Raw genomic sequence first — 22,425 nt, forward strand, 5'->3', positions numbered from 1 at the left:
CTGCTCTAACACGGTGCAAATGGTTTATTACACAGTGCTGCTCTAACACGTTTCCAGGGGTTTATTACACAGTGCTGCTCTAACACGGTGCAAGAGGTTTATTACACAGTGCTGCTCTAACAGCGTGCAAGGGGTTTATTACACAGTGCTGCTCTAACACGGTGCAAGGGGTTTATTACACAGAGCTGATCTAACACGGTGCAAAGGGTTTATTACACAGCGCTGCTCTAACACGGTGCAAGGGGTTTATTACACAGCGCTGCTCTCACATGGTGCAAGGGGTTTATTACACAGTGCTGCTCTAACAGCGTGCAAGGGGTTTATTACACAGTGCCACTCTAACATGTTGCAAGGGGTTTTTTACACAGTGCTGCTCCAACATGGTGCAAGGGGTTTATTTTTGGATATGTTAAGATTCAAAACAGAGGTAAAAAAACCAACATAAGTGTACTTTACCTGAATGCTCGTAGTATTCGGAATAAAGTAAATGAGTTGATGGCACAAATCATCGTAAATGAGTATGATTTAGTGGCCAGTACTGAAACATGGTTAAAGGATGGTCACGACTGGGAGTTAAATATCCGAGCGTATCAAACTATTCGGAAGGACAGAGTGGATGGTAAGGGAGGTGGTGTAGCTCTGTTATTTAAGGATGACATCCGGGCAATAGTTAGGGATGACATCGGTGCTATGGAGGATAATGTTGAATCCATTTGGGTGGAAATCAGGAATAGTAAAGTGAAAAAGTCACTGATAGGAATAGTCTGTCGGCCACCAAATAGTAACGTTATGGTGGGGCAGGCAATAAACAAAGAAATAACTGATGCATGTAGAAATGGTACAGCAGTTATCATGGGGGATTTTAATCTACATGTCGATTGGTTTAACCAGGTCGGTCAAGGCAACCTTGAGGAGGATTTTATAGAATGTATCCGCGATAGTTTCCTAGAACAGTATGTAATGGAACCTACGAGGGAACAAGCGGTCCTAGATCTTGTCCTGTGTAATGAGAAAGGATTGATTCATGATCTCATAGTTAGGGATCCTCTCGGAAGGAGCGATCACAATATGGTGGAATTTAAAATACAGATGGAGGGTGAGAAAGTAAAATCAAATACTGGTGTTTTGTGTTCAAACAAAGGAGATTACAAGGGGATGAGAGAAGAACAAGCTAAGGTAGACTGGGAGCAAAGACGTTATGGTGGAACAGTTGAGGAACAGTGGAGAACCTTCCAGGCAATTTTTCACAGTGCTCAGCAAAGGTTTATACCAACAAAAATGAAGGACGGTAGAAAGAGGGAAAATCGACCGTGGATATCTAAGGAAATAAGGGAGAGTATCAAATTGAAGGAAAAAGCATATAAAGTGGCAAAGATTGCTGGGAGATTAGAGGACTGGGAAATCTTTAGGGGGCAACAGAAAGCTACTAAAAAAGCTATAAAGACGAGTAAGATAGAGTATGAGAGTAAACTTGCTCAGAATATAAAAACTGACAGTAAATGTTTTTACAAATATATAAAACAAAAAAGAGTGGCTGAGGTAAATATTGGTCCTTTAGAGGATGAGAAGGGAGTTTTAATAATGGGAAATGAGGAAATGGCTGAGGAACTGAACAGGTTTTTTGGGTCGGTCTTCACAGTGGAAGACACAAATAACATGCCAGTGACTGATAGAAATGAGGCTATGACAGGTGAGGACCTTGAGAGGATTGTTATCACTAAGGAGGTAGTGATGGGCAAGCTAATGGGGCTAAAGGTAGACAAGTCTCCTGGCCCTGATGGAATGCATCCCAGAGTGCTAAAAGAGATGGCTAGGGAAATTGCAGATGCACTAGTGATAATTTACCGAAATTCACTAGACTCTGGGGTGGTCCCAGTGGATTGGAAATTAGCAAACGTGACACCACTGTTTAAAAAAGGAGGTAGGCAGAAAGCAAGAAATTATAGGCCAGTGAGCTTAACTTCGGTAGTAGGGAAGATGCTGGAATCTATCATCAAGGAAGAAATAACGAGGCATCTGGATAGAAATTGTCCCATTGGGCAGACGCAGCATGGGTTTATAAAGGGCAGGTCGTGCCTAACTAATTTAGTGGAATTTTTTGAGTACATTACCAGTGCAGTAGATAACGGGGAGCCAATGGATGTGGTATATCTGGATTTCCAGAATGCCTTTGACAAGGTGCCACACAAAAGGTTGCTGCATAAGATAAAGATGCATGGCATTAAGGGTAAAGTAGTAGCATGGATAGAGGATTGGTTAATTAATAGAAAGCAAAGTGTGGGGATTAATGGGTGTTTCTCTGGTTGGCAATCAGTAACTCGTGGTGTCCATCAGGGATCCGTGTTGGGCCCACAATTGTTCACAATTTACATATGACACTAAGGTGAGTGGTAAAGCGAAAAGTGCAGAGGATACTGGAAGTCTGCAGAGGGATTTGGATAGGTTAAGTGAATGGGCTAGGGTCTGGCAGATGGAATACAATGTTGACAAATGTGAGGTTATCCATTTTGGTAGGAATAACAGCAAACGGGATTATTATTTAAACGATAAAATATTAAAGCATGCCGCTGTGCAGAGAGACTTGGGTGTGCTAGTGCATGAGTCACAGAAGGTTGGTTTACAGGGGCAACAGGTGATTAAGAAGGCAAATAGAATTTTGTCCTTCATTGCTAGAGGGATGGAGTTCAAGACTAGGGAGGTTATGTTGCAATTGTATAAGGTGTTAGTGCGGCCACACCTGGAGCATTGTGTTCAGTTTTGGTCTCCTTACCTGAGAAAGGACGTACTGGCGCTGGAGGGTGTGCAGAGGAGATTCACTAGGTTAATCCCAGAGCTGAAGGGGTTGGATTATGAGGAGAGGTTGAGTAGACTGGGTCTGTACTCGTTGGAATTTAGAAGGATGCGGGGGGATCTTATAGAAACATTTAAAATTATGAAGGGAATAGATAGGATAGATGCGGGCAGGTTGTTTCCACTGGCGGGTGAAAGCAGAACTAGGGGACATAGCCTCAAAATAAGGGGAAGTAGATTTAGGACTGAGTTTAGGAGGAACTTCTTCACCCAAAGGGTTGTGAATCTATGGAATTCCTTGCTCAGTGAAGCAGTTGAGGCTCCTTCATTAAATGTTTTTAAGGTAAAGATAGATAGTTTTTTGAAGAATAAAGGGATTAAGGGTTATAGTGTTCGGGCTGGAAAGTGGAGCTGAGTCCACAAAAGATCAGCCATGATCTCGTTGAATGGCGGAGCAGGCTCGAGGGGCCAGATGGCCTACTCCTGCTCCCAGTTCTTATGTTCTTATTACACAGTGCTTCTGTAACACGGTGCAAGGGGTTTATTACACAGTGGAGCTCTAACACGGAGGTCCTGTACCAGCCTCCCCGAACAGGCGCCGGAATGTGGCGACTAGCGGCTTTTCACAACTAACTTTATTTGACGCCTTCTTGTGACAATATGCAATATTCTTTTTTTTTGTGGTGAACTGCACAAAAACCCAAAAATGCCGTGCTCCGTCATTGCCTGTCACGTGACTTTGCTCCAGGCAACAGAGTGACTCTGATAAATAACGGATTTGTCAGTAACTGTTGTGTGTTGAAGTTTATGAAGTTTATATTCTGACTACTCTTGTGTCAAGACCTCTATCACTTCCCCATTTAAAGTCTCTTTACTTTCGATCTCCAAGCTGTGCAATCTTTGTCTGTTGCAACCATAGCTTCGATCTGCGTAAAGCCTTTTCAACCTTTTGCACTTTCTCACTGTTTCCGTGTCATTTCTCAGTGCGGAGGCCATGAATGTGCACGCTTTCTAACATCCTGACCAGCTTCCAAACCAAGGTCAATTTCGTCCATCCTCCCAGATCTTTGTTTGAATTTTCTTTCCTGTTTTTACTGACCTCCGATGCTGATGTTAATGATTTGTCTTCTGTAATGCTATGGTCTGCTTCCTGAGTAAATCATTACAGCTTCTCTAACTTCACTTCTCGAAATGTTCTGTCATGGTGTCAATGTTTAACCCAGCTGGAGGCAGACTTGGCAGGCCGGAGTTATTTGTATTTGCTGGTGGAGAGGAGCTGAGGCTGGATGAACACTTTGAGAGCGTCTGCGAGATCACAGCTAAGGAGACTCAGTCCATACCCAGGATCAGCGATGGCAGACATCACGGAGGCTCTATTGCTGAAAGAGGCAGAGATCAACAATGAACTTGAGCAGGTCAGTGACAATTAATCTTCACAGAAACAACGGAATCTTCCACAATCTCCAACAAAACCGATCCCATTCCTAAGCAAACCGATCCCATTCCTAAACAAATTGCTCCCAATCCTAAACATACCAATCCCATTCACAATCCCTCCAATCCCTCCACAATATTCCTCAATACCGAGGCCCCGCAAGGCTGCGTACTTAGCCCCCTACTCTACTCCCTGTACACACACGACTGCATGGCAAAACTTGGTTCCAATTCCATCTACAAGTTTGCTGACGATACGACCATAGTGGGCCGGATCTCGAATAACGACGAGTCCGAATACAGGAGGGAGATAGAGAACCTAGTGGAGTGGAGCAGCGGTAACAATCTCTCCCTCAATGCCAGCAAAACCAAAGAGCTGGTCATCGACTTCAGGAAGCAAAGTACTGTACACATCCCTGTCAGCATCAACGGGGCCGAGGTGGAGATGATTGACAACTTCAAATTCCTAGGGCTACAAATCACCAACAATCTGTCCTGGTCCACCCACGCCGACGCTATCACCAAGAAAGCACAGCAGCGCCTATACTTCCTCAGGAAACTAAGGAAATTCGGCATGTCCACATTGACTCGTACCAACTTTTACATATGCACCATAGAAAGCATCCTATCGGGCTGCATCACAGCCTGGTATGGCAACTGCTCGGCACAGGACCGCAAAAAACTTCAGAGAGTCGTGAACACCGCCCAGTCCATCACACAAACCCGCCTCCCATCCATTGACTCCATCTACACCTCCCGCTGCCTGGGGAAAGCGGGCAGCATAATCAAAGACCCCTCCCACCCGGCTTACTCACTCTTCCAACTTCTTCCATCGGGCAGGAGATACAGAAATCTGAGAACACGCACGAACAGACTCAAAAACAGCTTCTTCCCCGCTGTTATCAGACTCCTAAATGACCCTCTTATGGACTGACCTCATTAACACTACACCCTGTATGCTTCATCCGATGCCAGTGTTTATGTAGTTACATTGTATATCTTGTGTTGCCCTATTATGTATTTTCTTTTCTTTTATTTTATTTTTATGTGTTAATGATCTGTTGAGCTGCTTGCAGAAAAATACTTTTCACTGTACCTCGGTACATGCGACAATAAACAAAAATCCAACCATCCAAACTCCAATCCTGTGCATTCCCAAACAAACAAATCCCATTCCTAAACATAAGAACATAAGAACGAGGAGCAGGAGTAGGCCATCTGGCCCCTCGAGCCTGCTCCACCATTCAATTAGATCATGGCTGATCTTTTGTGGACTCAGCTCCACTTTCCGGCCCGAACACCATAACCCTTAATCCCTTTATTCTTCAAAAAACTATCTATCTTTACCTTAAAAACATTTAATGAAAGATCCTCAACTGCTTCACTGGGCAAGGAATTCACAATCCTTTGGGTGAAGAAGTTCCTCCCAAGCTCAGTCCTAAATCTACTTCCCCTTATTTTGAGGCTATGTCCCCTAGTTCTGCTTTCACCCGCCAGTGGAAACAACCTGCCCACATCTATCCTATCTATTCCCTTCATAATTCTATATGTTTCTATAAGATCCCCCCTCATCCTTGTAAATTCCAACGAGTACAGTCCCAGTCTAATCAACCTCTCCTCGTAATCCAACCCCTTCAGCTCTGGGATTAACCTAGTGAATCTCCTCTGCACACCCTCCAGCGCCAGTACGTCCTTTCTCAAGTAAGGAGACCAAAACTGAACACAATACTCCAGGTGTGGCCGCACTAACACCATATACAATTGCAGCATAACCTCCCTCGTCTTAAACTCCATCCCTCTAGCAATGAAGGACAAATTCCATTTGCCTTCTTAATCACCTGTTGCCCCTGTAAACCAACTCTTGTGACTCATGCACTAGCACACCCAAGTGTCTCTGCACAGCAGCATGTTTTAATACTTTATTATTTAAATAATAATCCCGTTTGCTGTTATTCCTACCAAAATGGATAACCTCACATTTGTCAACATTGTATTCCATCTGCCAGACCCTAGCCCATTCACTTAACCTATCCAAATCCCTCTGCAGACTTCCAGTATCCTCTGCACTTTTTGCTTTACCACTCATCTTAGTGTCATCTGCAAACTTGGACACATTGCCCTTGGTCCCCAACTCCAAATCATCTATGTAAATTGTGAACAATTGTGGGCCCAACACGGATCCCTGAGGGACACCACTGGCTACTGATTGCCAACCAGAGAAACACCCATTAATCCCCACTCTTTGCTTTCTATTAATTAACCAATCCTCTATCCATGCTACTACTTTACCCTTAATGCCATGCATCTTTATCTTATGCAGCAACCTTTTGTGTGGCACCTTGTCAAAGGCTTTCTGGAAATCCAGATATACCACATCCATCGGCTCCCCGTTATCTACTGCACTGGTAATGTCCGTGGCGATCCGGGGGTACAGCATCGCCACCCTCACCGTCCAGGGCGTAGAGTTCAGCAGCTTCCGCCTCTACGTCCTCCCCAAACTCTGCACTGCCCGGCTACTCGGCCTGGATTTCCAGCGCAACCTTCAGAGCCTAACCCTGAAATTCGGCGGGCCTTACCACCCCTTACTGTGTGCGGCCCTTAAGGTCGACCCACCTTCCCTATTTGAAAACCTAACTCCGGATTGCAAACCCGTCGCCACCAGGAGCAGATGGTACAGCGCCCAGGACAGGACCTTCATCGGGTCTGAGGTCCAGCGGCTGCTTCGGGAAGGCATCATCGAGGCCAGCAACAGCCCCAGGAGAGACCACGTGGTAGTGGTGAAAACTGGGGAGAAAAACAGGATGGTTGTGGACTACAGCCAGACCATCAACAGCTACAAGCAGCTCGACGCGTACCCCCCTCCCACGCATATCTGATATGGTCAATCAGATTGCACAGTACCGGGTCTTCTCGATAGTGGACCTGAAATCCGCCTACCACCAGCTCCCCATCCGTAAGGCGGACCGCCCAGACACTGCCTTCGAAGCAGATGGCTGCCTTTACCACTTCCTCAGGGTAGTCTCGGTTTTTCAACAGGAAATGGACCGAATGGTTGACCGGTACGGACTGTGGGCCACATTCCCGTACCTGGATAACGTCACCATCAGCGGCCACGATCAGCAGGGCCGTGACGCCAACCTTGCCAAATTTCTCCACACCGCCACTCTCCTCAACCTAACTTATAACAAGGAGAAATGCGTGTTCAGCATGAACCGCTCAGCCATCCTCGGCTATGTGGTCCAGAACGAAGTTCTGGAGCCCGATCCCGACCGCATGTGCCCCCTCATGGAACTCCCCCTCCCCCACTGCCCCAAGGCCCTCAAACGATGCCTGGGGTTCTTTTCTTACTACGCCCAGTGGGTCCCAAACTATGCGGACAAGGCCCGTCCACTCATTCAATCCACTCCGTTTCCCCTGACGGCCGAGGCTCACCAGGCCTTCAACCGTATCAAGGCCGACATCGCCAAGGCTGCGATGCACGCAGTCGACGAGACGTTACCCTTTCAAGTGGAGAACGACGCTTCAGACGTCGCTCTAGCCGCCACCCTCAACCAGGCAGGCAGGCCCGTGGCATTCTTTTCACGCACCCTCCATGCTTCTGAAATTTGGCACTCCTCTGTTGAAAAAGAGACCCAAACCATCGTAGAAGCTGTGCGGCATTGGAGGCATTACCTGGCCGGCAGGAGATTCACTCTCCTCACTCACCAACGATCGGTAGCCTTCATGTTTAACAACACACAGCGGGGCAAGATCAAAAATGATAAAATCTTGCGGTGGAGAATCGAGCTCTCCACCTACAATTACGAGATTTTGTATCGCCCCGGTAAGCTCAACGAGCCCCCAGACGCCCTATCCCGAGGTACATGTGCCAGCGCACAAGTAGACCGACTCCGGACTCTGGACGACAATCTTTGTCACCCGTGAGTCACACGGTTGTGTCACTTCATCAAGGCCCGCAATCTGCCCCACTCCGTCAAGGAAGGACGGACAGTCACCAGAGACTGCCAGGTCTGGGCGGAGTGCAAGCCGCACTTCTACCGGCCAGATCGCGCGCGTCTGGTGAAGGCCTCCTGCCCCTTTAAACGCCTCAGCGTGGACTTCAAAGGGCCCCTCCCCTCCACCGACCGTAACACATACTTCCTCAGTGTGGTCGATGAGTACTCCAGATTCCCCTTCGCCATCCCATGCCCTGATACAATGTCTGCCACCGTCATCAAGGCCCTCAACACAATCTTCGCTCTGTTTGGCTTCCCCGCCTATGTCCACAGTGACAGGGGATCCTCATTCATGAGTGATGAGCTGTGTCAGTTCCTGCTCAGCAGGGGTATCGCCTCAAGCAGGACGACCAGCTATAACCAGGTAGAGAGGGAGAATGGGAGGTCTGGAGGGCCGTCCACCTGGCCCTACGGTCAAGAAATCTCCCGGCTTCCCGCTGGCAGGAAGTCCTCCCTGACCATTCGGTCGCTCCTATGCACTGCGATAAACGACACACCCCATGAACGTCTCTTTGCCTTCCCCAGGAAGTCCACCTCCGGGGTGTTGCTCCCGACTTAGCTGGCAGCTCCAGGACCCGTACTCCTCCATAAGCACGTACGACTCCACATGGCAGACCCGTTGGTTGAGACGGTACAGTTACTCCACGCCAACCCACAGTATGCCTACGTGGCATACCCTGACTTAGGGTACACCAAGATACTGTCTCCCTCAGGGACCTGGCGCCAACAGGTTCCACACACACACACCCTCCAACCAGGCGCCACCCTCCCCTCCCCCGGAGCATCCAGCCGCAACCCCCGCCCCAGGACAATCCGTCCTCCCCCTGCCCACGCCCGAGGATGACGAGGATTTCGGCACACTCCCGGAGTCACCGAGGACCAGACACACACCGGAATCGCTGCCACCATTGCGGCGCTCCCAGCTGCAGATCAAGGCTCCGGACCGACTGAACCTGTAACTTGATCGGGACTCTTGAAACATCATCCTTCTGTATAATTCTCCTCCACCCCACTGGACTCAATTTTTTGTCCTCTCTGTATTTTAAAAACATGTACTTGTATATAGTTCTCCATCACCCCCCCCGCCGGACTGAATTTTAACAGGGTGAATGTGGTAGTCACCAGTGATGTATGTATTAGGTGATTTATGGTAAGGCCTCCGTACTACAGGTACGGGGGTAGATCCCTGCCTGCTGGCTCCGCCCAGTAGGCGGAGTATAAATATGTGTGCTCCTTGTACAGCAGCCATTTTGCCAGCTGCTGCAGGAGGCCACACATCTTAGTGTAATAAAGCCTCAGTTGTATCCAACTCTCGTCTTGGTGTAATTGATCGTGCATCAGCTGCTGAACGTAATCATGATGCCTCCAGAGGGTAGTGGTTGCAATGGACACAGAGAAGGCATTTGATCGGGTGGAATGGGAATATCTGTGGGAGGAACTGGGTGGTTTGACGGGGCTTCATTGCCTGCTGTATCAGGCGCCCGTGGCAAGTGTTCGGACGGACAGGTTGACATCGGGCTATTGTAGGCTGCAGAGGGGGACGAGGCAGGGATGTCCTCTCTCCCCACTGCTGTTTGCGCTGGCCATAGAGCCGCTGGCAATTACATTGAGAACCTCGAGGGGCTGGAAGGGGCTGGTCCGGGGTGGGGGGGGGGGGGGGGGCGGTGGAACATAGAGTCTCGCTATACGCGGACAATCTGCTCTTATGTGTGTCAAACCCACTGGAAGGGATGGAAGAAATTATGGGGATTCTTGGGGATTTTGTCCGGTTTGCGGGGTATAAATTGAACATGGGGAAAAGTGAGATGTTTGCGATCCAGGCAAGGGGTCAGGAGAGGCGATTGGGGGAGCTGCCGTTTAGAGTGGTAGGGGGAAGCTTTCGGTGCCTAGGCATCCAGGTGCCGTGGGAAGGGGAACGGCTGCACCAGCTTCATCTGGCCTGACTAGTAGACAAAATGAAGGAGGATTTCCGAAGGTGGGACGTGCTCCCGTTGTCACAGGCTGGGAGGGTACAGACAGTGAAACTGACGGTCCTCCCGAGATTCCTTTTTGTGTTTCAGTGTTTCCCCATCTTTATTCCGCGGTCCTTCTTTAAACAGGTCTATAAACTGGCTTTGTATGGGTGGGTAAGACCCCGCGAGTTAAAAAGAGGATGCTGGAGCGTAGCTGGGGGGAGGGCGGGCTGGCGCTGCCAAACTTTCGTAATTCTTATTGGGCGGCGAATATAGCCATGATTAGGAAGTGGATGGTGGGGGGGGCGGGGTCGGTGTGGGAGCAAGTAGAGGCGGCATCATGCAAGGGTACTGATTTGGGGGCATTGGTAACGGCGGCTCTGCCGTTCCCGCCGTCACGGTACTCCACCAGCCCCGTGGTGGTTTCAGCCCTGAGAGTCTGGGGGCAATGGAGGAGACATGTGTGGGAGCAGAGGGAGCATCGGTCTGGTCCCCAATCTGTAATAATCACCGGTTTGCCCCGGGAAGGATGGATGGGGGGGATTCCGGATATGGCGGAGAGCAGGGATTGAGAGGATGGGAGATATGTTTATGGAGGGGAGCTTTTCCAGCCTGAGGGAGTTGGAGGAGAGATTTGAATTGACGGGAGGGAATGGGTTTAGGTACCTGCAGGCGTGGGACTTCCTACGCAGGCAGGTCTCAACCTTCCCCCTCCTACCACCAAGGGGGATACAGGAAAGGGTAGTTTCCAGAGTGTGGGTGGGAGAGGGGAGGGTTTCTGACATTTACAAGGAACTCATGAGGTCAGAGGAAACGCAGACCGAGGAGTTGAAACACAAGTGGGAAGAGGAGTTGGGAGGAGAGATAGAGGATGGTCTCTGGGCGGACGTGTTGAATCGAGTCAACACGTCCACATGTGCCAGGCTCATCCTGATACAGTTTAAGGACTTCACCGAACTCACATGACAGTGGCCCGGATGAGCAGGTTCTTTGGGGTAGAAGACAGGTGTGCAAGGTGTACGGGAGGACCAGCGAACCATGTTCATATGTTCTGGTCATGTCCAAAGCTTAGGGGGTTCTGGCAGGGGTTTGCGGATGTCATGTCCACAGTGTTATTAGCCTGAAGGGACTCAAAGCCCCTGATGACAGAGATGTGGCTATCTGACATGGCTAGCTTTCTCTGTCTGGACAAAATCAAGTTCGCCCTGAGAGGGTCAATGTTAGGGTTCGCCCGGAGGTGGCAGCCGATCGTCGACTTCTTTGGGGAAAATTAACCATCAGCAGAAGGGGTGGGATGGGGGTTGGGGGGGGGGGGGGGTGCGGTTTAGTTTAGTTTCGAGTGAGGCGTTAGTAAAGGTGAGACCTGTGAGGGAGGAAGACAGATTTTGCACTATGTTTATATATTTGTATGTACACTGTTTCTTCTGTTACTGTTATAAAACCATAAATGCCTCAATGAAATGTTTATTAAAAAAAAGGGGGGAATCAGGGGTTATGGGGTGAAGGCAGGAGAATGGGGATGAGAGAAATATCAGCCATGATTGAATGGCGGAGCGGACTCGATGGGCCGAGTGGCCTCTTTCTGCTCCGATGCCGCATTGTCTTATGGGGACTGCCTTTCCTGTGCTACCATCTTCATCTGGGGCTGGTTTAGCTCACTGAGCTAAATCGCTGGCTTTGAAAGCAGACCAAGGCAGGCCAGCAGCACGGGTTCAATTCCCGTACCAGCCTCCCCGAACAGGCGCCGGAATGTGGCGACTAGGGGCTTTTCACAGTAACTTCATTTGAAGCCTACGTGTGACAATAAGCGATTTTCATTTCATTTCATTCATCAGCCTGACCCCCAAACCGCTGGGGTGACGGAATAAATACTGCCAGAAAATTGACATCAAAGGCCTCAGATACCCCACCCAGCGGGTCCTTGTTCGCCTCTCTGCTCACCTCTGACCTCCAGACACCCGCAGCTCCAAGTGCAGGGTCAAGATCACCATGAACACCTGTTGCGAAGTCCTTGTCGACTCCATCAGGAAACCAACCAGGCCCAGGAGCCATCCCAATGGATATTGACTGGAAAGGTCACCTCAGCTCCTCTGAAAAACAGTCACCACACAGGAGGATGAAGGCAGATGTACTGCTTCAAACCCATGATACCAGGAACAAGTGGTGGGTCGAAAGAGCGCAGAAGATCCATCAACCCGCCGACATCAACAACACGCAATACATCAACCGCTGTCAAAATGATTTCATAGAGTCACAGTGCAGAACATAAGAACATAAGAACTAGGAGCAGGAGTAGGCCATCTGGCCCCTTGAGCCTGCTCCGCCATTCAATGAGATCATGGCTGATCTTTCGTGGACTCAGCTCCACTTTCCGGCCCGAACACCATAACCCTTAATCCCTTTATTCTTCAAAAAACTATCTATCTTTACCTTAAAAACATTTAATGAAGGAGCCTCAACTGCTTCACTGGGCAAGGAATTCCATAGATTCACAACCCTTTGGGTGAAGAAGTTCCTCCTAAACTCAGTCCTAAATCTACTTCCCCTTATTTTGAGGCTATGCCCCCTAGTTCTGCTGTCACCCGTCAGTGGAAACAACCTGCCCGCATCTATCCTATCTATTCCCTTCATAATTTTAAATGTTTCTATAAGATCCCCCCTCATCCTTCTAAATTCCAACGAGTACAGTCCCAGTCTACTCAACCTCTCCTCATAATCCAACCCCTTCAGCTCTGGGATTAACCTAGTGAATCTCCTCTGCACACCCTCCAGTGCCAGTACGTCCTTTCTCAAGTAAGGAGACCAAAACTGAACACAATACTCCAGGTGTGGCCTCACTAACACCTTATACAATTGCAACATAACCTCCCTAGTCTTAAACTCCATCCCTCTAGCAATGAAGGACAAAATTCCATTTGCCTTCTTAATCACCTGTTGCACCTGTAAACCAACCTTCTGTGACTCATGCACTAGCACACCCAAGTCTCTCTGCACAGCGGCATGCTTTAATATTTTATCGTTTAAATAATAATCCCGTTTGCTGTTATTCCTACCAAAATGGATAACCTCACATTTGTCAACATTGTATTCCATCTGCCAGACCCTAGCCCATTCACTTAACCTATCCAAATCCCTCTGCAGACTTCCAGTATCCTCTGCACTGTTCGCTTTACCACTCATCTTAGTGTCATCTGCAAACTTGGACACATTGCCCTTGGTCCCCAACTCCAAATCATCTATGTAAATTGTGAACAGTTGTGGGCCCAACACGGATCCCTGAGGGACACCACTAGCCACTGACTGCCAACCAGAGAAACACCCATTTATCCCAACTCTTTGCTTTCTATTAATTAACCAATCCTCTATCCATGCTACTACTTTACCCTTAATGCCATGCATCTTTATCTTATGCAGCAACTTTTTGTGTGGCACCTTGTCAAAGGCTTTCTGGAAATCCAGATACCACATCCATTGGCTCCCCGTTATCAACTGCACTGGTAATGTCCTCAAAAAATTCCACTAAATTAGTTAGGCATGACCTGCCCTTTATGAACCCATGCTGCGTCTGCCCAATGGGACAATTTCTATCCAGATGCCTCGCTATTTCTTCCTTGATGATAGATTCCAGCATCTTCCCTACTACCGAAGTTAAGCTCACTGGCCTATAATTTCCTGCTTTCTGCCGACCTTTTTTAAACAGTGGTGTCACGTTTGCTAATTTCCAATCCACCGGGACCACCCCAGAGTCGAGTGAATTTCGGTAAATTATCACTAGTGCATCTACAATTTCCCTAGCCATCTCTTTTAGCACTCTGGGATGCATTCCATCAGGGCCAGGAGACTTGTCTACCGTTAGCCCCATTAGCTTGCCCATCACTCCCTCCTTAGTGATAACAATCCTCTCAAGGTCCTCACCTGTCATAGCCTCATTTCTATCAGTCGCTGGCATTTTATTTGTGTCTTCCACTGTGAAGACCGACCCAAAAAACCTGTTCAGTTCCTCAGCCATTTCCTCATCTCCCATTATTAAATCTCCCTTCTCATCCTCAAAAGGACCAGAATTTACCTTAGCCACTCTTTTTTGTTTTATATATTTGTAAAAACTTTTACTGTCTGTTTTTATATTCTGAGCAAGTTTACTCTCATAATCTATCTTACTCTTCTTTATAGCTTTTTTTAGTAGCTTTCTGTTGGCCCCTAAAGATTTCCCAGTCCTCTAATCTCCCAGCAATCTTTGCCACTTTATATGCTTTTTCCTTCAATTTGATACTCTCCCTTATTTCCTTAGATATCCACGGTCGATTTTCCCTCTTTCTACCGTCCTTCCTTTTTGTTGGTATAAACCTTTGCTGAGCACTGTGAAAAATCGCTTGGAAGGTTCTCCACTGTTCCTCAACTGTTCCACCATAACGTCTTTGCTCCCAGTCTACCTTAGCTTGTTCTTCTCTCATCCCCTTGTAATCTCCTTTGTTTAAATACAAAAACTAGTATTTGATTTTACTTTCTCACCCTCCATCTGTATTTTAAATTCCACCATATTGTGATCGCTCCTTCCGAGAGGATCCCTAACTATGAGATCATGAATCAATCCTGTCTCATTACACAGGACAAGATCTAGGACTGCTTGTTCCCTCGTAGGTTCCATTACATACTGTTCTAGGAAACTATCGCTGATACATTCTATAAACTCCTCCTCAAGATTGCCTTGACCGACCTGGTTAAACCAATCAACATGTAGATTAAAATCCCCCATGATAACTGCTGTACCATTTCTACATGCATCAGTTATTTCTTTGTTTATTGCCTGCCCCACCATAACGTTACTATTTGGTGGCCGACAGACTACTCCTATCAGTGACTTTTTCGCCTTACTATTCCTGATTTCCACCCAAATGGATTCAACATTATCCTCCATAGCACCGATGTCATCCCTTACCATTGCCCGGATGTCATCCTTAAATAACAGAGCTACACCACCTCCCTTACCATCCACTCTGTCCTTCCGAATAGTTTGATACCCTCGGATATTTAACTCCCAGTCGTGACCATCCTTTAACCATGTTTCAGTAATGGCCACTAAATCATAGTCATTTACGATAATTTGTGCCATCAACTCATTTACTTTATTCCGAATACTACGAGCATTCAGGTAAAGTACACTTATGTTGGTTTTTTACCTCTGTTTTGAATCTTAACATATCCAGTTTTATTCCTTTTGTTATTACTGGGCCTATTCACTGAGCTCCCCTCAGTCACTGGGTATTCAGAAGAAGGGCATTCGGCCCAATTAGTCTGCACCCACCCTCTGATGGAGCACCCTACCTTGTCCCACTCCTCCATCCTATCCCGGTAACCCCAATCAACCTGTATATTTTTGGTCACTAAGGGCAATTTATCATGGCCATTCCCCTAAACGTGCACATCTTTGGGCTGTGGGAGGAAACCGGAGCACCCGGAGGAAACCCACGCACACACGGGGAGAACGTGCAGACTCTGCACAGACAGCGACCCAGCGGGGAATTGAACCTGGGACCCTGGCGCTGTGAGGCAGCAGTGTGTCACCAAGCTGCCCAGTAACCAATTCAGCACTGAACACAATGAGAGTCCGGCATGGAGTGAAGTTCCTGAAGGACACAGAGGCAGTCACTGCTCGCTGGACAAACCTGTTGAAGAATCCTTCAACTGAGGTTCTGTCTTTGACTTGAACGTGATCCACTCTGTTCCTGAGCAGCCTGGGTGGCTCGGTCTCAGTGGAGTGAATTTACCCAGTCCAAGTGAAGTTGAAAAACAAATTAACAGCTGAAATGCTGGTGGAGCAGACACTGCCCATGTGAAACAGGCTGGAGATACAATCCCAGCACAGCTACACAATCTCGGCGACACTATAATCGTTCTTGCATCGAAGGAGTTTGATTGTGGTAGTGACAGACGACACTACATACTGTCTGCCCAGGCAGGACCATTGCAAGAATCTTCCATACCTGTCCACCCACCCCCAATGGGCAAGGAGATCCTTCCGAAATGGCAGAATCTTCCACACCTGTCTCTCCCCCCCCCCACCCCAATGGGCGAGGAGATCCTTCCGGAACGCCAGTGCGGTTTTCGCCCATCCAGAGGACATGAACTTCACTGCTGCAAATTCAAGCAAAGCACCAACCCTCAGAAACGGCCTTTCTCAACCTCCCCAATAAACCTCTGACTCTCTCAACCATGAGGGATTGTTGAGAATCCTCTTCAAATTTGTCCTCCCTATTTGTCACCACTCTCTGATTGCTCCAAGATAATGTGCAAGCTGTGATCCACGGCGACAGAACCAACACAAAGCCCCAAACTATAGTTAAACAAGGCTTTGTTGCTGCATCAACACTCCTATTGCCTTCTTCCAGCAAATTGAGCCTGTGTGTGGAGAGAACAGAACAGGCACCAAAATGTTTCATCCACACCAGCTGCATGTGTGTGTGTGTGTGTGTCTCTGTGTGTGTGGGGGGTGTGTCTCTGTGTCTGTGTGTGTGTGTTTGTGTGTGTGTGTGTCTGTGTGTGTGTGGGGTGTGTGTGTCTGTGTGTGTGTGGGGTGTGTGTGTCTCTGTGTTTGTGTCTGTGTGTGTGTGGGGTGTATGTGTCTGTGTGTGTGGGGGGTGTGTCTCTGTGTCTGTGTGTGTGTGTTTGTGTGTGTGTGTCTCTGTGTGTGTCTGTGTGTGTGTGGGGTGTGTGTGTCTGTGTGTGTGTGTCTGTGTTTGTGTCTGTGTGTGTGTGGGGTGTATGTGTCTGTGTGTGTGGGGTGCGTGCGTCTCTGTGTGTCTGTGTGTGGGGTGTGCGTGTCTCTGTGTCTGTGTGTGTGCGTGTTTGTGTGTGTGTGTCTCTGTGTTTGTGGAGTGTGTGTGTGTGTGGGGTGCACGCGTCTGTGTGTGTGTGTGTGGGGAGTGTGCATGTCTCTGTGTGTTTGTGTGTGTGGGGGGGGTGTCTCTTTGTGTGTGTGTGGGGGGGGTGTCTCTGTGTGTGTGTGTGGGGGGGGTGTCTGTGTGTGTGTGTGTCTCTGTGTTTGTGGGGTGTGTGTGTGTGTGGGGTGCACGCGTCTGTGTGTGTGTGTGTGTGGGGAGTGTGCATGTCTCTGTGTGTTTGTGTGTGTGGGGGGGGGGTGTATCTCTGTGTGTGTGTGTCTCTGTGTGTGTGGGGTGTGTGTGTGGGGGGTGCACGCGTCTGTGTGTGTGTGTCTCTGTGTGTGTGGGGGGTGTGTCTCTGTGTGTGTGGGGTGCGCACGTCTGTGTGTGTGTGTGTGGGGAGTGTGCATGTCTCTGTGTGTTTGTGTGTGTGTGGGGGGGGGGGGGGGGTGTCTCTGTGTGTGTGTCTGTGTGTGTGTGTCCGCTCACTCTGAAGCTAAGCTCTATGTCATTGTCAACTCCTCTGACTCAGATGAGAAAATGGGCCATTCACTAAACACTTGGAAAACTAAGGACCTCTTCCAGCATAACCGTTCCCGCTGTCGAATAAGATCAATGGCCAGATTCAGGAAAATGTGGATCATTTTCAGATAAAGATGCTGAAAATTCATCATCACCTCCAATGTATCAGCTCAGCCTTCGATCTATTATGAGACAAGAGTGTTTGAGGACCAGGATGTCAAACCCAAGACTAAGTTGGTGGTTTACTGGGCAGCAGTGATCTCCCGGCTGCCATTTGCTGCGGAGACTTGGCCAACCTAGAGCAGGCTCCTCAGCCACTGGAGAGGTATTACTGGTGGAGCCTTCGCAAGATCCCCCAAATGCAGGGACAGGAAAGTCGCTCCAACAGCAGCGTCCTCTCCCAGGTCCACATGCCCAGCATCGAGGCACGAATCACCCCAGAACCAGCTCCATTGGATGGGACACGTCGCTCACACGCCTGACACCAGACCTCCGAAGCAGTTGTTCTGTTCAGAACTCGATGTTGGGAGGAGACTCCCGGGAACAGAGCGGAAACACTTTGGGAATGTCCACACAGCATCTGTGACTAGATCAAACACCCCCACTGGCTCATGGGAGACAGACCCTGGCCTGTGACTGCCGCAAACACAGGGGGTTCATTCACAAAGGCAGTGAACACGGCGAGAGACTTTGTTAGGAAGGTGCAGAGGCGATGTCGAGGTATTGGGGGGGTGGGGTGTGGGGGGGAGGGGGGGGGGGGGGTGGTGGTGGGGGGAGAGAAGGGAACAAACCGGCAAACAACCCACCTACCCAGTCCTTCAAACAGCACCTCCACATATGTGGCAATGTTTGCAGATCATACACTGCATTGATCCATACACTGCATTGATCCATACACTGCATTGACCCATACACTGCATTGATCCATATACTGCATTGACCCATACACTGCATTGATCCATACACTGCATTGACCCATTCACTGCATTGATCCATTCACTGCATTGATCCATACACTGCATTGGTCCATACACTGCATTGATCTATACACTGCATTGATCCATACACTGCATTGATCCATACACTGCATTGATCCATACACTGCATTGATGCATTCACTGCATTGATCCATATACTGCATTGACCCATACACTGCATTGACCCATACACTGCATTGACCCATTCACTGCATTGATCCATTCACTGCATTGATCCATACACTGCATTGGTCCATACACTGCATTGATCCATTCACTGCATTGATCCATTCACTGCATTGACCCATACACTGCATTGATCCATTCACTGCATTGATCCATACACTGCATTGACCCATACACTGCATTGATCCATACACTGCATTGACCCATACACTGCATTGGTCCATTCACTGCATTGATCCATACACTGCATTGATCTATACACTGCATTGATCCATAAACTGCATTGATCCATACACTGCATTGATCCATACACTGCATTGATCCATACGCTGCATTGATCCACACACTGCATTGATCCATACACTGCATTGATCCATTCACTGCATTGATCCATACACTGCATTGGTCCATACACTGCATTGATCCATTCACTGCATTGATCCATACACTGCATTGATCCATTCACTGCATTGACCCATACACTGCATTGATCCATACACTGCATTGACCCATACACTGCATTGGTCCATTCACTGCATTGATCCATACACTGCATTGATCCATAAACTGCATTGATCCATACCCTGCATTGATCCATACACTGCATTGATCCATACGCTGCATTGATCCACACACTGCATTGATCCATACACTGCATTGGTCCATTCACTGCATTGATCCATTCACTGCATTGATCCATTCACTGCATTGACCCATACACTGCATTGATCCATTCACTGCATTGATCCATACACTGCATTGACCCATACACTGCATTGATCCATACACTGCATTGACCCATACACTGCATTGGTCCATTCACTGCATTGATCCATACACTGCATTGATCTATACACTGCATTGATCCATAAACTGCATTGATCCATACACTGCATTGATCCATACACTGCATTGATCCATACGCTGCATTGATCCACACACTGCATTGATCCATACACTGCATTGATCCATTCACTGCATTGATCCATACACTGCATTGGTCCATACACTGCATTGATCCATTCACTGCATTGATCCATACACTGCATTGATCCATTCACTGCATTGACCCATACACTGCATTGATCCATACACTGCATTGACCCATACACTGCATTGGTCCATTCACTGCATTGATCCATACACTGCATTGATCCATAAACTGCATTGATCCATACCCTGCATTGATCCATACACTGCATTGATCCATACGCTGCATTGATCCACACACTGCATTGATCCATACACTGCATTGGTCCATTCACTGCATTGATCCATTCACTGCATTGATCCATACGCTGCATTGATCCACACGCTGCATTGATCCATACGCTGCATTGATCCATACGCTGCATTGATCCATACACTGCATTGATCCATACACTGCATTGATCCATTCACTGCATTGATCCATACACTGCATTGATCCACACGCTGCATTGATCCATACGCTGCATTGATCCATACCCTGCATTGATCCATACACTGCATTGATCCATTCACTGCATTGATCCATACACTGCATTGATCCATACACTGCATTGACCCATACACTGCATTGGTCCATTCACTGCATTGATCCATACACTGCATTGATCCATAAACTGCATTGATCCATACACTGCATTGATTCATACACTGCATTGATCCATTCACTGCATTGATCCATACACTGCATTGATCCATACACTGCATTGATCCATAAACTGCATTGATCCATACACTGCATTGATTCATACACTGCATTGATCCATTCACTGCATTGATCCATACACTGCATTGATCCATACACTGCATTGATCCATACACTGCATTGAGCCATTCACTGCATTGATCTATACACTGCATTGATCCATACACTGCATTGATCCATACACTGCATTGATCCATTCACTGCATTGATCCATACACTGCATTGATCCATACACTGCATTGACCCATACACTGCATTGATCCATACACTGCATTGATCCATACACTGCATTGATCCACACACTGCATTAGTCCATTCACTGCATTGATCCATACACTGCATTGATCCATACACTGCATTGATTCATACACTCCATTGATCCATTCACTGCATTGTTCAAAAAACTGCATTGATCCATTCACTGCATTGATCCATACACTGCATTGATCCATACACTGCATTGATCCATACACTGCATTGACCCATTCACTGTGTTGATCCATACACTGCATTGGTCCATTCACTTCATTGATCCATACACTGCATTGACCCATACACTGCATTGATCCATACACTGCATTGATCCAAACACTGCATTGATCCATACACTGTATTGATCCATGCACTGCATTGATCCATACACTGCATTGATCCATACACTGCATTGATCCATTCACTGCATTGATCCACTCACTGCATTGATCCACACACTGCATTGATCCATACACTGCATTGACCCATACACTGCATTGATCCATACACTGCATTGACCCATACACTGCATTTATCCATACACTGCATTGACCCATACACTGCATTGATCCATACACTGCATTGATCCATACACTGCATTGATCCAGACCAGAGTACAAGCAACTCACCCTCAATCCAGAGGAACCGCCCAATAAGAAGAGGGCTGAGAATGTGGAACTCACTACCACAGGGTGGAGGGGGACAACTTACCAGGGGTAAGCCATGGGATACAGGACTCTGGCACAGAATCTGTCCCTGTTGCTCAGAAGGGAAGGGGGGAAAGGAGTAGAACATTACTCATTGGAGGCTCCATAGTTAGGGGGATAGATAGGAGATTCTGTGGGAACGAGAGAGACTCGTGGTTGGTGTATTGGCTCCCAGGTGCCAGGGTCCGCGATGTCTCGGATCGTGGTTTCGGGATCCTTAAAGGGGAGGGGGAGAAGCCCCAAGTCGTAGTCCACATAGATACCAACGACATTGGTAGGAAAAGGGATAGGGATGTAAGGCAGGAATTCAGGGAGCTAGGGTGGAAACTTTGAGCAAGAACAAACAGAGTTATTATCTCTGGGTTGTTACCCGTGCCACGTGCTAGCGAGACGAGGAATAGGGGGAGAGAGCAGTTGAACACGTGGGGACAGGGATGGTGCAGGAGGGAGGGTTTCAGATTCCTGGACAATTGGGGCTCATTCTGGGGTAGGTGGGACCTCTACAAATGGGATGGTCTACACCTGAACCAGAGGGGTACCAATATCCTGGGGAGGAAATTTGCTAATGCTCTTCGGGAGGTTCAAACTAATTCAGCAGGGGGTTAGGAACCTGAATTGTAGCTCCAATTTACAGGAGGTTGAGGGTAGTGAGGCCATGAGTAAGGTTTCAAAGGTTGCAGGAGTGTACCGGCAGGCAGGAAGGTGGTTTAAAGTGCGTCTACTTCAATGCCAGGAGCATCCGGAATAAGGTAGGGGAACTGGCAGCATGGGTTGGTACCTGGGATCTCGATGTTGTGGCCATTTCGGAGACATGGATAGAGCAGGGACAGGAATGGTTGTTGCAGGTGCCGGGGTTTAGATATTTCAGTAAGCTCAGGGAAGGTGGTAAGAGAGGGGGAGGGGTGGCATCGTTGGTCAAGGACAGTATTATGGTGGCAGAAAGGATGTTTGATGAGGACTCATCTACTGAGGTAGTATGGGCTGAGGTTAGAAACAGGAAAGGAGAGGTCACCCTGTTGGGACTTTTCTATAGGCCTCC

At 48.1% G+C, this 22,425-nt stretch overlaps 1 protein-coding gene across 1 annotated transcript in view; it reads left to right on the forward strand.

Moving 5' to 3' along the window:
• Nucleotides 1-4,024: 4,024 nt before the first annotated feature.
• LOC119965724 (alanine aminotransferase 2-like) overlaps nucleotides 4,025-22,425 on the forward strand; it is an 82,962-nt gene continuing 64,561 nt past the window's right edge. Inside the window, exon 1 of the mRNA XM_038796487.1 lies at nucleotides 4,025-4,205. Within this exon, the coding sequence (XP_038652415.1) occupies nucleotides 4,077-4,205 (129 nt within the window). The 5' untranslated portion in view covers nucleotides 4,025-4,076. The remainder of the gene's footprint in view (nucleotides 4,206-22,425) is intronic.

Source organism: Scyliorhinus canicula, chromosome 5 (assembly GCF_902713615.1).
Source record: "Scyliorhinus canicula chromosome 5, sScyCan1.1, whole genome shotgun sequence".
Lineage (NCBI taxonomy): Eukaryota > Metazoa > Chordata > Chondrichthyes > Carcharhiniformes > Scyliorhinidae > Scyliorhinus > Scyliorhinus canicula.